The 21,700-nt window shown below is 42.4% G+C and overlaps 1 protein-coding gene across 7 annotated transcripts in view; it reads right to left on the bottom strand.

Annotated features, from left to right (window-relative positions):
- Window positions 5,586-21,700, bottom strand: part of MOB3B (MOB kinase activator 3B) — a 92,860-nt gene continuing 76,745 nt past the window's right edge. For all 7 annotated transcript variants that reach the window (XM_021380695.1, XM_021380701.1, XM_021380699.1 and 4 more), the window contains one exon: window positions 5,586-10,832. In XM_021380695.1, coding sequence (XP_021236370.1) covers window positions 10,803-10,832 — 30 coding nt within the window. In that variant the 3' untranslated portion in view covers window positions 5,586-10,802. The remainder of the gene's footprint in view (window positions 10,833-21,700) is intronic.

A 21,700-nucleotide genomic window follows, 5' to 3' on the forward strand; every position in this document is an offset into this window, starting at 1 on the left:
CTTTGCTGATAGCACGCAGATCTATTTGCAAGAATTTGGAGTTAAACAGAGTGGGAGCTTGATGATTAAGCGTAGCACAGTTGTAGGAAAAATTAGGATGGATATCCAAAGCAGCCTGCAAGTGATTGACAGTAAACAGGGACACTAGGCAGCATCAAGAGCTACCAGTGAGGTTGTGCTGCTAGAGATGAGCAAACGTGACTTGAAACTCAGATGTTGTGCTAAAAAAACAAGACACATTTGGTGTAAAATGGGGACTACAGGGGAAAAAAGTGTATACCAGTGCCTTGGAAGATGCTGGAAGGAGGGGACCAAGGTGAAGAATCAGCAAGTCCAACAAAGCAGCCAAGCCAGCAGAGCTGGAGCCCTGCAGCAGCAGTGTGAGGGAGCAGCAAGTGTTTGCAGCATGAGATCCTTGCTGCAGGGACAAGTGTCCCACCTGCTGGCCTGCTGCTTCGAAGGGAGCTTCCCTCTTGCCAGGACCTTGGGCGCAGCAGAGAGACTGCTGGTGCTTGTCCTGCCTCAGACATGTTCTCCCGTGTGACACCAGTGACTTGTCTAGGGAGACCTGGAGCATGCCATCTCCTGCAAAGGTGTGGTACAGCATCTGTGTAAGCACCTTCAGCTATGTGCATGCATGGCCAATACAGCCAATAAGTGGCAGCCACATGCAGTGGATTTTGAGCACCTTTCATTTCCTTGCAGTAGGTCCTAGCAGACACACAGCGTAGGTCTCTGCTAGTAGTAGCAGTAAAGATTTATATTGCCCTTTAACTGGGGATGTCCACCATTATTTGCAAAGCTGACATGCTAAGCTATCTTCTGGCATTAACAACAGGATACTGAAATTAAAACCAGGTGTATGCGTTTTGCTTCTTTACAGAAAAAAAATAAGAGATATGTGTATGACTGTATTACATACATACTCTATAACAGGTTTAATCTCAGAGCATTTGTTCTTAGCTGTCCTGCAGCTGGTTTACAACAGCCTCCTTGTCTTAGCCCTTGCCTTTCTCACTGCACCACAGATCACAGATCCTATTCCGTTTTCATTTTTCAGGAAATAATTATATGGCCTGTCATTTTAATGAATAAGCATTACTGTGGGATTGAAGTTAATGAGATACAGCCTGTTAAATTTATGCCACGGCCTCTGAAAATGTATTACTCCTTCGACATAAAAGCATGTTCTGTCTAGGACCAGCTCTGCAACTTTTTACACTCCTCAAGTGCTGCAGAAGGGGCCCGGCCGAGCGTTCTATGGAGCTGGTAGGACCTCCCCACCCATGAAGACCATTCCCAGGCCAAACAATGTCCTCACTTGATCCTCCCCAAAACCAGAACCAGAGAAGGTTCAAGAAATAGAAAGTTCTGCGAGGAATTCCATACTAGCCTGTGAAAAACAATTCTGCTCAGAAAACTATCAGGTCTACTTCATTTTGACCATCAGTCAGAGAACTCAATTTTTAGTTACAGACTGCAGGCACAATTATACTGCATTTCACTTTTTATGATCCTTTGTTCTTTCACAAAAAGTTTTCTCCTTCACTTGCTCGTGGTGCTGGCTGCTTTGCTCTGTACCCCTCTCATTCCTTTTGAGCAAGCTGAAGCTTTTTCAGCCTTCTGAAGGTGGTACATATGTGCTAGCTGGATGCCTTTAATACCATCATCCAGCCAAGCTCTGTACCAAGGGTTAAACTTTGATCTACAAATTCACATACAAATACTGGTGCTCCCATGCCTTTCCAGCCACACCATGAGAATCAACTTATTACTTCATGGGAAGGCACTCAGAAAAACACGATCAGAATTTCTGTGTATTTGAGAGCAAGATAGAGATGTTATGCTCTTCAGAGTTGCATGCAGTTATTGAGAAGAGGGACCTGGCCTCCATCCTTGCTCTGGCAGCCGGCACCCCTGCTTTCACAAGGCGCCATGGAGTTCTCCTGTGCCCATGTCTTGTCTCATGGCCCTGAGACAGCAGCTTTGTGACAGCTGACAGTATTGCCAGTTCACATGAGCTTTTGACTACTGATCTGGGGATTGGGGGGTAAAAAAAAAAAAACAAGTTCAGGGAAGAGACACATTTTCTCCACCTTTTCTCTACTTTTTCTCTGACTCCCCCAGGCCTGTTTAGCCAAAAATCTCTCCCCCACCTAGGCTCAACTCCCCTTGCTTTTGCAACACACTGCAGGTCAGTTTTTCTGTTAAAATAAATGTAGAATCCCCTTACGCATGCCTTGTGGTACCCCTGTTAAACCTCTCCAAGGAATCTGTGACAGCTGGGCTCTGACAGCCTCCTTAAAGGACTGACCTTCCCTCCCAGCTGCTGTCAGTACAGGGGCTGCCTGGCAATAAGCACCTGGCGTAGTGACCCAGTTTTGCATCCTGCCTGAAGGTCACAGGGACTGCTACCACATCAGCTGTGGGCAGGGGAATTCACAACCATACCAGAAGGTGCCCGGTGTTTATGACTGTTGGACCAAAGCTCTTCCAACGTGTTTGTTCTTCTGTTCCATTTTCAACAAGATTCATTGCTCGGTTCCACCCACAAGCATGTGTTTGCCTTGACTCACTTGGGAAACTTCAGAAGAAAAGCCACTTACTAAAGCACTTGCAGGAGCAGAGCCTGCCCTTTTCCATGCTCTTGACTGGATCAGGCTTTGTTCCAGCCACCCCGTGACAGAGAGAAGCTCCAGCAGTGGTGATGCACTGGAGCAGGCTGCCCAGGGAGGTGGTGGAGTCGGCAGGGAGGAGGTGTTCAGGAGGTGCATAGATGTTGTCCTAAGGGACACGGTTCAGTGGGTACGGTGGGGAGGGCTGACTGACCAGGCGATCTTGGAAGCCTTTTCCATCCTTAATGATTCCATGATTGTACAGTTTGATGCCTTTAAGTGTCATTTTATTTTCTTAATTTATTTCTGACAGGAAACCTAGCGCAGGAACCTGTAATGAAAGGCGGCCTGTCACTGAAACCTCCTTACTAAGGACGCCAGCTCGCCTTCAAAACTACATGCATCAGCTTAGAAACTCACTGTCATACCACACTGTTTGAGAAGGAGAAATGGAATGCATTAAATGAATAGGATTTTGTTGTTTTTTCCTTTTTTTTTTTTTTTTAAATGAAGATTTTGTCAATGCATACATGCTATTTCTCTCCATGTGCCTGGTTACCTCATAGCTACCTAAAAAATTAAGCAAGCAAGCAGGTTAACTGGGTGCAGTAGTGCCGTATTCACATGATTATTATGATGGCAAATGGGAGAGCAGGTGACATAACTCTGGGGCTTAACTTGGCTGCTCTTACACCTGGGTTCCACTGAAGTTACCTTGAGAAGTAAGCTTGAGAGTTAGAAGACTGCAGGGTTTGTGTTTTTCTCTGATCACCCGCAAAAATAAGCTCTGCACTAGTGAAAAGTGATTCTCTTTTCCCATTAGCATGGTATAAAGCGCAGAGTATTTCGTGTACTAAGCGCTTGTCTGCGGGAGCAGAACCAAGTCTCATTTCCCCTAGGAAAGGCAGAAAACAGTCCCATGCTTTGTCTAAACGGTAGCAGCACTGAGCCAGAGGCTGCCACGCTGCGGGGTGCACCGAGTTCAGTGGAGGTGGCTGTGTTCACATGCTGCTCCCCTCACACGCTGGAGGAGCAGCACTTGGCAGCCTCCTGCCAGTGCCAGCTGCTGCAAGGTGCCCATTGGAAGGCAGAAAGTAAGGTGACAGGTGCTCAAGGCTGAACTGCACACACGGGTGTCCTGGTTCGCAGAGCTGACTAGCCTGGCAGGATTTCCTGGTGCTCCAGGAGGACTCCGTGGTCCGAGTCCTGATGGTGATACCATATAACCAACAAATCTTACTTTTTTCTTGCTGCTAGAATGTGGTATAATTCTGCTTATAACAGGAGAGGGGCTTGATTTACTCCTTATACAATGAGATGCCACCTTCCCCTTCTAACTACCACCACTCCTTGTGCCATATTTATTGGTGAATGGCCAGTAATTACTGCATTATTAATTACTGTATGGCTTTTAGGGATGTGAGTAACGTGTGGTTTTCACTCTGCTACTAATGGTACACATGCACCTGGTGTGTGTTTGGATTACCATGCAACTTACTTGAATTGCTTGTAACTGCTGTGATCCACTAAACACAATCCAAGGGCTCGAATCATGAGGTCCACCTGCTGCATGTCAGAACTGCTTTGTTAATCAGGCAGAATTCTCTGTTTTTTGAAGCATCTCCTGCTGAGTTTGAGTCACTTATGCTTTATGCTGGCTCAGAGGACCATAAAGAGCAGCATGAAGAACAGAGAGGATGAATTCTGCTTTGCCCCCTGCTGTGCAGCAGCAGGGAGTGCCACAGTATTGCATATGCAATGGAGATGATGCAGCTGACAGAGCTTCCCAGTGCTAGAGGGAGTGCGGGCTGTCACAGCCAGCCTGACACCGTCCCCTGCTGCTTCACTCCTCACCTGGCCTAGGAGGTGGCTTCCATGAGCCAGGCTGGGATAACAGGAGCTGCATGAAGCAGAGAAGCAGCTCCTTCCCCTGACGGTGGATGTCTCTTCTTGCCTGGACAGTCAAAATGGCAGCAGCAGAACAGATTCTGATGGTGATACAGCTGTGGAGGGCGCACAGCTGGTATTTATACCTGTGGATGTACAGGTATACAAGCCTCCTCCAGGCTGAGCTGCTGACAACACTCCTGCTAATGCAGCCCAGATGCCTTGGCCTCTGCCACTATGGTCATGGTCACCTTGGAGACCACCAGGAGCCCGGGTCACTTTCTGCCAGGCTCTTTTACAGCCGAGTGCCTGCAGCACGCCCTTGGGTTGTTCCTCCCCAGGGGCAGGATTCTACACCTCTCCCTGTTGATCTCATGAGGTTCCTGTTAGCCCAACCTATCCCATAGCTATCCTTAACCTCCTTTCCTTCAGCTTGCTCCCCTTCCGCTCTGTAATGACTCGTGTCTGACTTCCCCATCTCTCTGCAGTGTCACAGGTCCCTTGAGTGCCAGCTTCCCTTCCAGCAGTGCTCTGGCACAGCATACACACACGTATGCTTCATATATGGTTACAGGAATCAGGACAAAAGACAAAAGGGACAGTCCAATGAGTTCTAAGTCCATCTGCAGCAGATAGCTCCTGTCTTTGTCTCAGGCCTCCACTTCCTTCCGTGACAGACAAAACCCAACCAAGGCTCCTTAGTTCTGCTGTCAGGAGATGAAATTCTGCCTTGAGCTGGCTTGGTGCCACTTACCCATCCCTCTTGACCTGGGCTATCCCATCAGGAACCAATGGCAAAGCAGCAGCTGCCTGAGCCTGAAGAACAATGAGTGAGGACCAGCAGGCCAGCAGACTGACAGAAGGGCCACTCACATACTCCCATGGCCAGCCGACATCGGCTCCATTTGCCCTGATCTCCTCCCAGTGCCAGAGGGTTGTGTGGAAGCTGGATCATCAGCTGTGACTGATCTTAGTTGTCTCTAACTTCTGTGAGCCTACCAGGAAATTTTATCCTGCAGTACAAATACCACGTGCATTTTCCTCTCCAAAGAGTTAAGATTCCAAACAACTTCACAACACTCCTCAAGATTACATTTCGTTTATTCACGATATTTGGATTTTACAGCTTCACCTACTAAGGACTGATGTGAAAAATAATCTTTTGTGGTGTTCTTTTAATGCCTACAACAGTTAGTGTTGGTCTCTCTTCCCGTACAGTTGCACCTCATTCAATGACAAACAGAACAAAAAGAGTCTAAGACATATCTGACATCATTAAAAAAAAATATGTATCAAACAACACTGATTCACACAGGAGGAAAAGGAATCAAGCACTTATTTGTTAGAAATATCCCCTTAACATAGCAAAAGAAAAATACATATTCTATGGGAAAGCTCAGGACATGTATCTGTACTTATTTACACACTGGGAATGCACATCTGCATCCCCATCGAAACATACACGTGCGCATACACACATACACACACGACAATTCAAAAAAAGCAATTCATTTTTTTTTCCCCTGGAAGAATACTGTATTATCTCTTTGCTATATTATATCTATCTTTACAACAGGAAGGAAAACTTATTAAAACAGAAAAAAAACAACTACTTTTAAGAGCTCCAACTTACTTGATTAAACCCTGAAATCCTCTGCTTCTCTCATTAGTAAAAAATACATGAAAAAGTGATTTTGATCTTTTGGATCTAAATGTGTTTCACTACCAGGTTCTTACCACTGATTTGACTTGCTTTGCCCTTAGAACCTTTTGTATAATTATTAAAATGCCTTTAAAATCTTTCAATATATATGAACTCTGATCACCAACCACTTGTCATATTTGATCCTGTAGCGTTATCCCCGTCCTCAAACAATTTAAATGTGTTATATAATAGCAAGTATATTCTTATCTTACATATAGTGCATCCTGCTTTGCAGTGCCAGCAGGTACCTGGAAAGGAAAGAACATGTAGGGAAGACAAAACACAAAAGAAAGGCATAGTCTCTTGTGGGATGGCTCCAGGACATAGACTTTGTTCAACCTAAGTATAAAGTTGCTGAAGACCTTGTTCTGTATTTTGGAAAGAACGTAACTGGAGTCCCTGGAGCTCGATTCAGATCTCTCTGGTGGAGAGGCAGATACTTTGGCTGGAAACAACCTGGAATCCTAATTCATAAGAATGATGAAGACCTGAAAGGCTACCACTAACAGTACTGTGGATACTTGCTCATCAGCCACCAAGGGCACCACTCTCCCTGTGTCCCTTCCACACAGCCCTGGGAACGCGAATGATTGCTGTGATGGTGTCTACTCCTTAGGTTTCTCCATGTCTCCAGTGATTGTAAATAGGACTGAGTTATGCTAATTGTTTTTCTCCTGTCCTTCTGCCCTCTTCTTAACAAATGCACTGGTCAGCAGAATTGACCACCTTGTATGGTAACAAGTTTTGGTGCTTATAGCTCGAGTTCTTGGAAAAACTCAAGTTTCCACCTTTTCTCAGATCCAAAACAAAATAATCAATTTCACTGCTGCTAAAAAGCCTCCCTTTCTAGTCCCTGGAACTCCATCTTTCACTAAACCTAAGGGAGGCTAAGATGTTTTTCACGTTAGATTTGTCGCTACAGTCCAGCACTAACCTATGTTCACACAAAGCAGAAGTTTGTTACAAAATCCCTTATGACAGAGACAAATCAATGAAACCTATTAAGTCTTTAATCACTAAAGGCAATTCATTGGGCACGGGAGCCCTTCACAATGAAGTAAAGCTGACTGTGGCCTCTATCAACTGAAGTGATCCTACTTAGATTGCCTTGAAGCTCAGCACGAACAATATCTCTTAAGACAGCTACCAGACTCACAGGACTTTTTCTAGGTAAGAAAAAAAAAAGATCTCATTGAAAGGCAAGTAAAAGAAATAAAGCAAAACAAAACATAGTTCCAGAACCATATGAAATGCTCCTAGGACACACGCCGGAGAATGATTAGGAAGACACATAAATGGTAAGGTCAAGTAGAAAGATTTTCTCAGTAGGTGAAATGCATGCCTTGGCATACCGTCACATTTAAAACACATTTCTTGTGATGTATCCTCAGGAATCACATAAATTGGGACCTGTGATCAACACCCCAAACAAGACTCATCTGGATGTGCCCCTGAGCAGATTGCTGATGAAGCTGGAATCCCTCAGATCTGCATCCAACAGTCTGCTGCCCATCTCTCCTCCAGCGGAAGAGTAACCTGACACATTCATGTAGCAATGCCATGTTCCAGACATTATTCATAACAGGATATCAAATACCAACCACAGGAAAGGGAGAAATGGCCCATGGCATAAGATGACAAGGCCAGGGCAGGATAACTCTGTAGTGAAAGCAGTACTTGTTGGGAGACACTTGGCCAAGGGCCCAACCCTGCCATCTGGAGGAACTTTATTTCATCATCTATCAAGTTTCACTTTGGCTTTTGGTGTTTTCCACAGCAAACACAACTCAACAGACTTGTGATGCCCAGGCATCACACTGCACTTAGCCTGGTACAGATGTAAAGTGAAGAGGGTGCCAGAAGACCTCTGCCCTGCAGCCTACGTGCAGGACTTGGGCCAGTGCCTGTCCCAGCACCAGTGAGGCTGACAGAAAGAGCTCGGTGCTTACAGAGAAAACACAACCTGGAGCAAAACTCCACCTCCTTCCCACCACAGCAAACCACCAAACCAAGTGCATCCTGTGGTGGTTAAGCTTCTGGGTTGGAATGCCTTTTCCAATTAGACTCCTCAGGATTTTGGCCATGGCCAACACAGGTCCTCTAGGGTTCCATAGTGCGTTTTCCTGCCTTTACCTTGTAATGTGTGCTAGAAAAGGAAACACAAGAGTTTAGGAAACTGAAAGACAGTTTTAGAAAAATAAATACACTCCAGCAAAGAACTTCTGCAAACACACTGAGATTAATGCATTTATAAGGTCATTCAAAAGTAATTCAAAGCAAATGGGAACAAATTCTGCTGCATTTCCAGACATCATACAGTAATTAGACTCAAAACAGCATATGGTAAGTAGCACAACAAACTGAAGGATAGATTATTTTATGCATAAAGTATTATGTTTTTCAATTTATGTAATGGCACTTTGACCTTTATGTTAATCTTTCAAATACAGCACTGCAGCACTTCCCAGCCATAGGAACAGAAGATGGGAACTGGCAACAGTGAAGTTCAAGTACACTGTATCAAATACAGCTCCAGCTCCAACAGGACAATGACCTACAGGCTTTCGAAAAAGGTATAAGAAACCCTTTCAGATGTAATCAAGGTTGTAATTCCACACATACCCATGTAGCCCTCTTCCAAAGACACAACATTTATCATCATCTCTAAAATGAAGCAGCTAAGGTCAGCAGTAGCTATGGCAATGAATTCCACAAGACAGTTATATCCCTCCCAAGTGCTAGCACCCCAGAAATGTTATGTTGTGCAACCCACAAAGAATTAACCTAACTGAAAAGACCACTGAAAGAGGAAGGATGCTTCAGCCTACTTCCTTGAAAGCAAAGCATAATTCTCCTTGTATCATTCTAATGATGCAGAAAAGTCTCCACCTAGCTATGCTGAATGTTCACAGACAAAAGGCATTTCTCCCAGCAAGAACAGGATCACTAACATTTATAAGCTCTATTCTAGGCAAGCAAGCAAGTCAGAATATACCACAACATGAATTAGAAAAGGGTTGTGGTTATCCTTAAGTGCTGCTACACCTCTATTTCTAATGTTCCAATCACTGGATACTCCATGACATTTCCTTCTGATAATGTCTCAGAAGAAGTAAACATACCTAACTCACTTGAAAGGAAGGTAGCAATAGGGTTCAGCACTTAAACAGGAAAGAGTAATCTTTCACAATAACAAAAATGTGCAAAATTCATCAGAAGGCACAGAATACATAGGTGTGTGTTCCATTTGATCCCCATTTATTCAGCTAAATCTCTCCTGCAATCTGGTAAGTATTGTTTTCTGCTTCATTTTTTTTTTTTAAAGAAAGCCTTTTATCAGGATATATTTGACACTGACGACTGGATTTACTGCATTTACATCCCTCCAGGCTGTTCACCAATGTGTTAGTTAAGTTGGACTGGGGGTAAAAATTTATTACTCCAGTGCAGAAATAAGGCCACACTGCTGAACACAGTTCAGATGCAAGAGAGTCCTTTGCTCAGTCCCTCCTGGCCTGATTGTTACACTATTCATCTTTACTGCGTCTTTCTCCCAGTTACCAATATTAAATTTCTTTTCCCCTGAAAAGATTAAACATTAGGGTGAATGAGAGCTGTCCTTTCTCTAAGGGGATCAGAGGACATCAAGTTACATGACACACGGGTGCACTTTGTACGGTATTTCAGGAAAATGCTGACAATATAGTTCCATTCTTATGCAATGCAGAAACACTGAGCAGATTTGCTGTCAGTCACAGTAAGATTTTGAAGACAAGACATCAGCATTGCAGAGCTGTGTCTGGATTCCGCTCGTGTAGCTGAGATCAGAGGCTGGCCCTCTGTCACCCCATTAGGAATCGCATTGAAGCACAAGCTGTTGATCAGGTCAGCAAGGTCAGGCTAGAGCGGGCTCTGAGCAACCTGATGTCCCCAAAGATGTTCCTGTTCATTGCAGGAGAGTAGGACTACACGACCTCTCAGGGTCCCTCCCAACACAAACGATCCTACGATCAGCAAAAGGACGGGGCTGTGTTCCTGGAAACACAAGGCTCTCTGGTGTTTGGGAACAGTGGCCAAGCCTTGAGCAGCCTGGTGATGGATGGGAGATGCTCAGGGCTGTAAGTCTTCTGTCACTCCAGACTGACTTGATATTCCACTTCACTTAGGAAACAAAGCACATACTGAGGAACAGAAGAAAAAGAAAACAACACTGTAGCTAGTAATAGTTTCATCTGAATACAACAGATCTGGAGGTCAGCCCAGGGACCCAAATTTCAGTGAGCTTTAGCAGCAGGAACATGGTCAGTCATTACTTGTGGCTGAAGAGGTTCTTAACCCTAATGAAGGAGCTAGGATTAATAGGAAGTCGATTCTTCTTTCCCTCAGTGATCCACGTCGCTCAGATGAGGTTCCTAGCAGCATACTCAGGGTTAGGAACACTGACAGTAGTGGGAAACTTTTGCGAAAGTAACTGCAGCTCCCATCTTTACTGCTTTCTTGGATTGAAAGCAGACTCATTCTGCAAGGGCTGCCATGTTCTGGAACTCAGCAGCAAGGAGGAAATTGGACTTTAGTTTTCTTCAGTCAGTGGCTCTTCAGTGACACAACCTGGTTGTCATCTCTTTCTGTAAAACAAGAACGGGGGATTAAAATGCAAAGGGCATTTGTTTTAAAATATGCACACACCTCTTCCCAATTACCATTTCTGCATCTGTGTCAATTTACACAGATTTATATGCCACCATATTTCTGCTCCTCTCTGTCACTTTCAGGGGCAATGAAAATAATTGGCAATTACCATGCTGTGTTTTGTCACTTTTGACAGTTTTAATACCTTGTTAATTTCCTATCCATGCCATGTAAAAGGTGCTGCATCCCACACAAAAGAAAGAACTCTGAGGCAGGAAGCCTTTTAACTTAATGCAAGAAAAAGGATTCCAACTCATGTCATTGCACTTGCAGCCAACAGGAAACAGGGAAATGTAATCTTTACCCAATTATTTCTGCCTACACATGGACACAAAAGGCAAATCTTCTTAGGACTCGACTAGATCTGTGGAATTTGACTCCAGGATGGGGTCTTGTAGCATTCAGACTGGATCCCAACTGGGGGTTGGGATCCACTGCAGGATCTGATATGACTTGACGTGAATTGTAGGCAATTTGATACAAGCTGTCCAGTAGCTGGCTACCCTATGCTATAGAATCCTTCATATTTGTCCACAGAAATTGTGGAAGGGAGTATCAGATGGTCTGTCACTTTCCTAACTTTCTGTCAGAATTCAGATGTGAAAATGTGATTTGCTCAGAACAGAGGGCAACTCTTCTATACAACAGTGCCTCTGTGGGGACAGGTGCATGTTAAGACCCAAAAGCCTGCTATTTCATATGAGTTTTGTCAAAAGATGTACGAGTGAGTGAAAAAGTCACAGCTTTGACCTGGGGTTTGAAGGGCTGTACCATCTAAGTGTCAGTAGGGTTGCGCAGCTTGTGCTTTTAGCTTCCCTCTCATGGTGTCTCCAGACCTGTTCAGCATTTCCTCTGGAACACCTATTGAGGTTCACAAAGTTGTGAGAATTTTCTGGAACTCTTCCTAGCTTGCTTGAGTAATTTGTTGTCATTTATAACACAATTTCATGTAAAAGCCATCTGGATAGTCTTGCAACTCTACATTACTCTGGGCTAAACAGGCCGTTTATTTACCTAATAAGTGGAATTGTTGGATTTTTTTTTTTTCCTTTCCAGTTTTAATTAGTCTTCATTTCTAGTTGATTCACAGACTAACAGGTACAATAGCTTATACAGTAATCCAAAATGGTAGTTGCTTTTCCCTCAAATTTGTTAAAGACAACAAAGATAAATCCTCATGGAAAACTCTGTCCACTTTTCCTGTTAAATGTTATTAAAAATAATAATTATAAAGCAAAATAGCCCAGGATTATTCCTTCAAAGCAAAAAATACCAAATGTAGAACTTAACTATAATCCAGCACACGTAGGATAGGGCTAAAACGTGCTTGGGAAGCAGTGCTCCTTGGCAAAGCATATGTTCTATTCCCCAGAGCTGACTAATTCTTTTATTTCCCCTATCTGAAGTTTCATTAGGTGCTAATGCTTTTTGAGGCAGCACTGACCCTTGCATTTAATTACTTAATGTCTACATGTCCACACTGCACACGCAGTAACCGTGTTGCAGGTCTGTGCAGCGAAGCACCGCCGCTTTGTCCTGCAGTGCTGCTGAGAGGACACTGGCAGCTGGGCAGTGGCAGCCCGTCTACAGAAAAGCATCAGGGTGGTAGGGTGGGCAGCACCAGGAGCTTCGTAAACTTGGCAAAATAAAACACTGAAAGTGACTAATTCAACATTCAAAATGCCTTTCCATTCTTACCTTAGGGAAAAAAGGTAGCATCAGAGGTAGGAGCTGAGACACGAGTAAATGAACCCAGGGAAAGGAAGAGCAGGATTATTTGTAAACTAGTTTGCTATATGAGTGCCTAAGCCGTTCCACTGTCAATAAACTGTAGCTGCAGGTGTTTCATTGTCCAATTATCACTGACTGTGAACTTAAAACACCGTTCCAAACTTTGCTATTAGCAGAGAATTTATCTTAGAGTAACACAAATCCTGCCCACACCCGTTCCTCTCCTTGCTCCTGCAACATTGCTTGGTTGCAAAATTAGAGCAGTGATCCCTGAAATCCATCGTCTTCTCCCTGACTCCTGTTTCCCCCATCCCGTCATGACAGCAACGCAGCACAAAGCTCTGCAGTCTCCTCCCTGCTCCTACTTTACGAGCCTTCTGTTCATTGCTTGACTTGGCTTGGGTTTGAGCAACTTGTAAAATTGGAACATCCTTGAAACTTAAAGGCTTCTTCTGTATTGACCTAAATTGTTACAGGTAAATGAGGGACACAGAAATGCAGAACCATGGTCACACTGCATTTCTGCACACATACGTATACACTTCTACTTTTTTCAGCCAATGAGCTGGAAATGCTCTTCCCCCCCCCCAAAAAAAAAAGGCTATACTTGGAACTGTGATTTGGTACACGGTTCGTGGAAGGGAAGGAAAATAAACAGGAAATGGTTTCTCAAAGAGACTGTTATGAAGCTGTTACAATTATCAACCAATTAGCCTCTGTCACAACGCCAGAGTGGGGGAAAGGAGGGTGATGCATGGCCTTTGTAGGTATTTTCTCCTGTAACGTTTTGCAGGACTGAACGCACATGGCCCTGCCCTCAGGAAAAAGCCAGAGCCCAGTATTCTGCAGAGTTTCTTCAGAACACCAGAGCACAATTCTGTGTTGCTGTATTCAGACCTGTACCTTCTCCCATTTTTAGATCACACAATTAACTTCAGTAATGAAGGCAGATATGAGTGGAGCTTTCAAAGCCAATCATATAAAGCAGAAAATTAAACTTTGGCCCAATATGTCCACAGACCAGCTGCTAAGGAGAATTTAACACAGAAATAACTTCTAAGTAACTTGAAGAGAAATCTTCTTCTTTGTCAAGTCCTTAAAGCATACTCTCATTTGCCCCGACAAGCCCGTCTGTATCACAAGTCCATCTGTTTCTTTAGTATATGTAATTTCACAGAAGGATACATTCCCTCATCAACAGTTTTCAGGAAGAATCAACGCGATTTCCCAGAAGAATGGAAAGAAGCAGCACAGAATTTTAAAGGGCAACCTTTATCTCCGATAGATGCCTGTTCCTCTCTCAGTACTGCACTTACATGCTTGACAAATACATTCAGCACATAAATCTGTACCTAAGTGCTTTAATATCCGCTCCCCAGTTCACCTTCAAATAAAGTGGAAAAAGAATGGGAAAAATGCCTCTGACATCATATAGATTTAATGAGTAGCTGAATCAACTTTTTTTAATGGGACAAACCTACATATGGGGACAAGCTGGCCAAATCTCAATGGCTTACTTGAAGAATGAGCTCCCAACTAAAGAATAACATTCTTCTAATAAAAAGGTGTTGCTAGACTTGTGTGGTGGGTCACATACACAGTCGCCAAAACATAAGGTGCAAACATCTTACACCAGTAGCAGAACTTAATGGAAGCAAGGGGGATCCACAGCCCACCTGAGGCTAAAGCTGCTGGGAAAGTGGGTGAATTCACATGAGTTACAGTATGAACAGCAGCAGTCAGTAAAAACACCAGGAAAATTAACCAAAGCAATAACATTGGACACGAAGGCACTGACGCAGCAGCAGCTTCCCTAGGAGAGCTTTCTGCTACCTGCTCCCAGGAGGAGGAGGGAAATCCATGGGAGTCCCATCTGCAAGTGGAGACAGATTACACAACAGCAAGCGGAGACAGATTGCACAACAAATATATATTCAGAAGACTAGTTAACCAGGACAGGAATGCTGAAACCATATCTGTAACAAGTTACTTACAAAATTTCTCTTTTTTTGGCATTTTTAGTTAGAGCCCTGTCTTGGATCTTCACTTCCAAACTGCTTTCTCCAAAGTTATTTATTTATTTTTTTTAACTTCCTCTACTTTTTCAGTTGCCTCATCCCTGTATACCAATAGTAAAAATAGCTAATAGGTATATTGATCATCCAGGAATTCAGGCTTCAGAACTTCTTCTACTTGAATGAGTCTCAATTATGATGACGCTTCAGAATAAATTAATTCCTCCTGCAATTCCTCCTCGTCAACTACTCCTGAATTTGTACAGCAACGTTTTCAGGGCACAGATAATACTCCTGTCTTCAAATGTAATCTCTTATCACTGATGACAAAGGCATTTTATCAACCTACTGCAAGTGGCAACATGATCAGGAAACGGCACTGAGAAACGCACCTGTCAGTGACTGAGTCAGGTTCATTAGTTTGTTTCTCCTCAGATTGTTGCCACTGTTCTTTGCTCTCAGGGCCATCTCCCTACGCTTTTCCCCTTTCCCCTTTTCCCGGGACGTGGGCCCGTGGGTCCCCCGTCTCCTTCGTCACAGAATCGGGCTTAACGCCCGTAAACCGTTGACAGACCATACACAGAGTATTTGGATGGCTGACTTGCTTAAATATGTCCTGTCCCCAGGATGTGCCTTCCACAACCTCAGGTTGTTTTCTCTCTTACAGTGACGTAAATGTCTTTCTCTGGCTGGTTTTTTTTTTTTGTGTGCGTGTTAAATGGACTTTAAACATGTTGCTTTTGGCGCTGAGGTCATGCAGACTGAATAATAAATGGTAATGCTATCTTCAGTATAAAATTTTCCAGATTTTTTTGTTACTATGAACTGTAATTCTGTTTTACGTGACATTTTACATAAGTCATTTTGTACACTAGGACATCTTTTTAAATGACAAAATATTTTCCCTTTTTCCATTTTTTTAAAGCTACCAAGTTTATGTGGCACTGAATTTCTTCCTTTGGCTATTAGAAAAAAAATGCACTTTCTGCTGCTTAGCTTTCTGGTAGGCCTGGGTTTAAAAAGAATAACCAAAGTCCAATCCAAAACTCAGTACTACCAGAAAGAGGCACTTAAGAAATACTGTTCAAAGTGAAAATATACATTTTTATTTAGATCCTATAGCTTTCCTGAACCTTATTCTTCTTAATGTATTCACAATTGCCTTGTTATGCCAGTGAGAGTATGGGATTATGTCATCAAGTGCTACAGAAAAGAAATGATAGATATATTTTGAATACTTATGCAGAATTTCAATTTGATTTGAGTTCAAGGAATACTACGCTTTGCTGCTGTTGATTTTCTTAAAGCAGCCTTCTGTTTCTGAAGACCACCATTACTCCAGTAGTGGACCACCCCCTTGCATCCGTCTAGCAAGGGCAGCTGACTTTCTCTGCACAGAGAAGCACAAAATTTGTCTTACATGGGAAGAAGCTATTTTGTTAAAGAGTACTAACAGCAGCAGTTCAGCAGCTGAGGTGCTAATGCAGGACAAAAGTATTTCCAAAACCCAGGAAGCATGGTGGAGTTCCTATCATTTTTCTCAAAGTTTTGGAGAAAAATCACCATTTCATTTTTCTGTTCTGTTTTTTATCTTTGTTAATGTACCCAAGCCAGCTACTCCCCATGCTTACTGAACAAGCACAAATAATATACTGAATATGCAAGATTCACATTAGCTCATCAGAAGCATTACATTTATTAAAAAATTATGAAAAGGATTTTTTTTGACTGGCAGTCCTTTTCTACTACTGAAACGTTGTAGCAATTCCCTATAACACAAAATGAACGAACTGCAAAGCTATCAAAGGGATGCTATTTGTAGTTATTTTCTCCTCTAATGTTTAGCAGAACTGAATACACTTGGAGGACTGAGCTCCTTCAAAGTTTCCTCTTCTCACTCTATTCTGCACTGCTAACCATAACTCTTTCAATCTGGCATTAATAATCTCTTTGAAGTACAAATGTGTTGTTGTTTATTACAAACCATGAAATGTGGATTAATTTGGAAAAGCTATTTTTATTCGCCAGGCTATAATTTACATTCGCTAGCTAAACTTTAAAACAGGATTCATGCGGTGTACTCGCAAAGCAACAGAAACATATATGCACTCATAAAAGAGAGAATTGCATTAAAGTACAGAACAGTACAACGGTTAACCTAAAGCACCAAAGAGAACCACCCCCAAGCCTCTGTAAATCAGTGGCACGCAGAAAATTCTCAATAGGAAAAGTCCTTTGGCCTCCCCGTTTTGGCACTGCACATTTGGACGCGGTGCAAGCAAAGCAGATGATGCGATAAAAATAGTCACTAAAAACACACACACCAGAAACAATCTACTCAAAATCTCTGGCACTGTAGTGCATCTTATGACATAGCTTTTTTTTTTGAGCATCAAAGTTAAGAATTCTATTCTTTAGCAGCATTGTGTCCCAGAATTCTCACTATAACGGAAAAAAGAAATTCTGCTGCATATTATCACCATATCTTTTAGCTGAATAAAAATTGGATTGGCAGCAATGAATGCTTGGTTTCTTTATTTTATAGTTTTTGAGGAAAAAAGTACTGGTGGCTAGTTAGCAGCAGTGACAAACCTTTCCTGAATGAGGACTCTTAATTAAGCAAACAACTGGAGGGAGAAAGAAAAAGAGAAACTAATGTTTACTTTAAAGCTGACTTAGCTAGCATTTATTTTTGGATAATACCCAGGCAAGCAGTAAGTCCGTCTACCTCCCATGCACCTATACCCATGCATACTGGGCATTTGCTCTAAATCTGCTGTAAATCTGCTGACACACAATACTATTCAAGACATTTTTCTACAAAGTGGTTTTTATGCACAGAAGCTTCACTGATCCATTTTAGAATCAGAAACTGTTAATGACAGATTAATTAGAGAATGGCTTATGCCATCTGGATAGCATACAGTACACACCAGATAGTCTGGAAGAATGAAAAGTCAAAGATACCTTTTGAACAATGTGCTAATATTATTGTTATCTTGCTCTTCTAAGTGCTGTAAAAGAGGAATCACCAAGGCTGGAAAAGACCTCCAAGACCAACCAGTCCAACCATCCACCTACCACAAATATTTCCCCACTAAACCATGTCTCTTAGTACAACATCTAAGCATTTCTTGAACATCTCCAGAGACAGTGACTCCACCACCTCCCTGTGCAGCCCAGTCCAGAACTGAAAGTCTATCCTTCACTGGTAACGAGCAGCAATATAAAAATAAAATTGGGTAGCTATAAGGGATAGTTATAACAAGAACACAGTGACTTTAATGAAATTAGTTCTCTGCTTTCAAGCTCAGACTGTTTTCTCCTGACAGGCAGACCATTTATATTTCTGAGATTGAAATAGCTCATTTCACAGTCTCTTGATTTATGGCTACCATTGCTGCTTTCACGAAGACTGATGTACAAACTGAGAAAATGAGCAGGAAAAGTTCAAATTCCAATTTTCACCATGAATATAAAAAACTAGCTAAGCAGAAAAATCAATAATTTGAAAAAAAAAAGTGAATTAAGAAAAGTATGCTGATGTTTAAGAATTTATGCTTGAAAAATTCATCTGAAGTAGAAGTCTCATTTAATCAAACTGTTTGACTCAGCCATCTTTCATCTGAGAGTACTTTTGCCAAAATGCCAGAAGTTTTCTATGTTTTGTTAAGCCTGATACTGCAGATTTTTCCACCATAAGCTCTGGATGGAGCTAACACCAGATGGGCCATGTTTACAGTATTTGTTCAGTGTCTGTGGCATTTCTGGCAGAGAACTGCCTAATGAATAAACATATTTTGCGGTATAAACAAAGAGGCAGCAAAACTTCTAATTATGTTGTGAAAATATGTACTGTTTGTAGTAAACTGGATGTCTAACAGCAGCTACGTGGGCCTCATGCACAGCAGTGACAGAGCTGGGGAGTGATACTTGAGCCTCGCTGTACTGCTGGCAAAGCAAAAACAGAACAAGAGGAACTCTCAGCGCTCATCTGAATACCACTTGCCCAGAGGACTTCTCATTAGTTCATCCTGAAACAATGTGCATGGAGAAACCCAGCAGGAAATGCAGACTTCTTGAGGTGGTACCCTGCATCCTGTGTGATACCCTCCGCAGGTGTCTGGAGAAGCAGCATAAGCAGCTGCTGCAAGCATTTCTACCATGTGCCTTGTGTGGATACTGGGTTGTGTGCAACTGCTCCAGAAACTGGGCAAAACCACTGGGTTTGGTTGAGCTGGTGTTCAGACCCTGGGTCTCAGAATGATAATGTAATGGCTGGCTCTGATACGAGGAAGGAGACACTAACGGAAAATAAAGTGTCCCACATTCATGTCAGTGTAATTCGTGCAGCAAAGCAGCTCTGAACCATAAAATATAGGAAGGCAGAGTTATGATCATTATATAAATCTCACTGTGCGATTTCCTGAATGTGTTTAAGCTTTGAAATCTTTTGTCACTCAGACTGGTTTTTGCAATTTATATATAATACAGCTTGCTAGGGGAAAAAAAAGAAAAACACAAAAACAACAATCCTGGAACACAATTTAGAACTTACAGTGATGTATTAAACACTCATCTCTTTACCTGCTAGACTGCCTGGACATACACTACAAATTCCATTCTGAAAGTTTTGTATAAAAATAAAACAAATTTAAATGCTTACTTTTAAGCAACTCCTAATACTAGATGAATATATTATCAGAAGCCAATCATGCCATGAGGTCAACGGAAGCTTTTACACTGACAACATTATGAAGAATAAGGAGAGAAGTCCTTACTATCTTTGTTATTCTGCAAATGAACTCCATCCCCATAGTGGCAATTACCAGCTTCTCCATTTCTATGCATGCAGCTCCACTGATTGCTACCACTTCCAAAACTCAAGCTACCTACTTGCCACCACGGCTGATCATCTCTGCATCAAAATGAAATCAGTATTTTAAGGGTTACTGTAATGATATGCTCAAATAACACCCTAATAACACCCTTCTCTGTTCTTCTCTGTCCAAGAGTAATTAATACTTTCTGTTCTCATTAAAAAAAATGTACAGAAAATAACTTCTGAGAGAAAAACCAAAGTTTCCAAGGGACGGGAATTATAAAAAAGAACTTTTAGAGAATAAGTGAAGTAGGTGGCCAAATTCTTCTGTTTTTCCCTCCGGTACTCAGAGGGAATTTCACTGCAGTCAATAGTTTCTAAAGTCATGTAGGCATCTGCAGGAATCTGGCTAGTTTGCAATGTACTTCTGGATATTTCTGAAAGAGAGGAGGAGGTACTCTTCGCTTAGTGAGAGGATACTATGTTGGTTAAAAAGGAAAACATACAAAAAGGACATACTCTGGTATCTCTACCTATCTGGCCAACAGAAGAATTTGATAACTAGTACATGTGAAAGAAGCAAGCTTACTCAAATCACACGAACCCTTCCTTCATATTTGTCAGGCAGGGTGCCCCTAGCTCATCGCTTCCCACTGCGATTTGGCATGATATAAACTCCTGACCTAGCTACAGCTCTGCAACCATGCAGCCAAGGAGAGATGAAGCGTACATATTTTTGCCACCTAGGTTTTTTATTAGAATGCAAGTTTCACAGTACATACTGAGCACACAAGCTCTGCATAAATTTGCAGGTCTCTGACCTTGCTCAAACTTGCAGAGCAAGAAGATTAAATACCTGTAGTGATGGCAGGGCATCAGAACTAGCAAATCATTAAGGTCCCTTCCAACCCAAGCTATTCCATAATTCCATGATTTCTTTTTTTCTTTTGCCCTATCTCCTCTTCAGAAATACAGCTTAAAGTTAGGCTGATCAGTAATGTTCAGTAGTGAGGAAAAGTGGTAGGTCCACACTTCCCACAAGGAAAAATTACAAATGCATCTCACAAACCTTGTTCCTCAAAGGAATTACACCCACTCAGATCTTATTCCGATCTTTAAGACTGAAATCTCATCATGTTTTTGGGTGTCCTTTTTAATTTAATCTAACTCTGAAAAGTACCAGCATACTAAAACAGCAGGCCACCTAAAAAGCATACTTAAGAAACAAATCAGTGTAACTGCAACACACATAAATTGACACTGAGAAGTTGGGAGCAGACTTTGTTACATCACCTGTTATCACACTGTTACCTGACAAAATGCTTTGCACTGAGATTCATTCACAAACCTTTAAGGCCACTGAATCAAAAATGACTGGATGAGAAGAGAAATACAGCTGCCCCTGTGTCTCTCCTTGCAGGGAAAAAAAACGACACTGTGGCTTAACATCTGCCTGACACTAATTTTATCACTTTTCAGAAGCTTGTTTTCGTCCCCCTCCTTTCCTACATGACACACTGCTGGAGCTGCACTGATTCTCAGGTTTCATGCCATGATCAGTGCCTGCTCCAGCTAAACCTGGGCACAGCAGCATACCGGCCCTGCAATCACCAAGCCAAAGCTGGCCCCCGAAAAGACGCCCTCCACTCAGGGACAGAGAGAGAAATTCAGCTGCTTTGGAACAGCAGAGCAAAGGAAACTGCTTCTGTGACCTGAAGCTGAGACACAGATAGCAGACATGTTCTAAAGACAGACTGCTTTATGTGCGGGCTACTCTACCTGCAGGACTACTTTATTCCTGCTAGGTAGTGCCTTTTTTTCTGAGATGAGAATAATGGAAAGGGATGCATATCAGAGAAGGTACTCACCTCTTTTTATGGGAAAATCAGATTTATGATGATTTATGCTGTGCCGAGCTAAAGAAATCAAAAAGTACTTGAAAGGGATTATATTGCCTTGCATGCAGGAGCTTGTACTCCTTAAAAATAAAGAAGCTGATATGACCTATCTCAGCAAAAAATACTCAACTTTTACCTTTACTACAAACATCTACATCTTACACAATGGGGGAGGGAATATGTTCTCAGCATACACTGAGAACACTTTAACAGAGATGAGTTGCTCTACGAAGCAGTTCTGAAGATGTTTAACATACCCTGAGATAAGAGGAATGATAGTCTGCATCTGCAGGTTATAGCTCAGACTAACAGACTGCTAGCTTAGCATTAACCCTACA

Source organism: Numida meleagris, chromosome Z (genome assembly GCF_002078875.1).
Source record: "Numida meleagris isolate 19003 breed g44 Domestic line chromosome Z, NumMel1.0, whole genome shotgun sequence".
NCBI lineage: Eukaryota > Metazoa > Chordata > Aves > Galliformes > Numididae > Numida > Numida meleagris.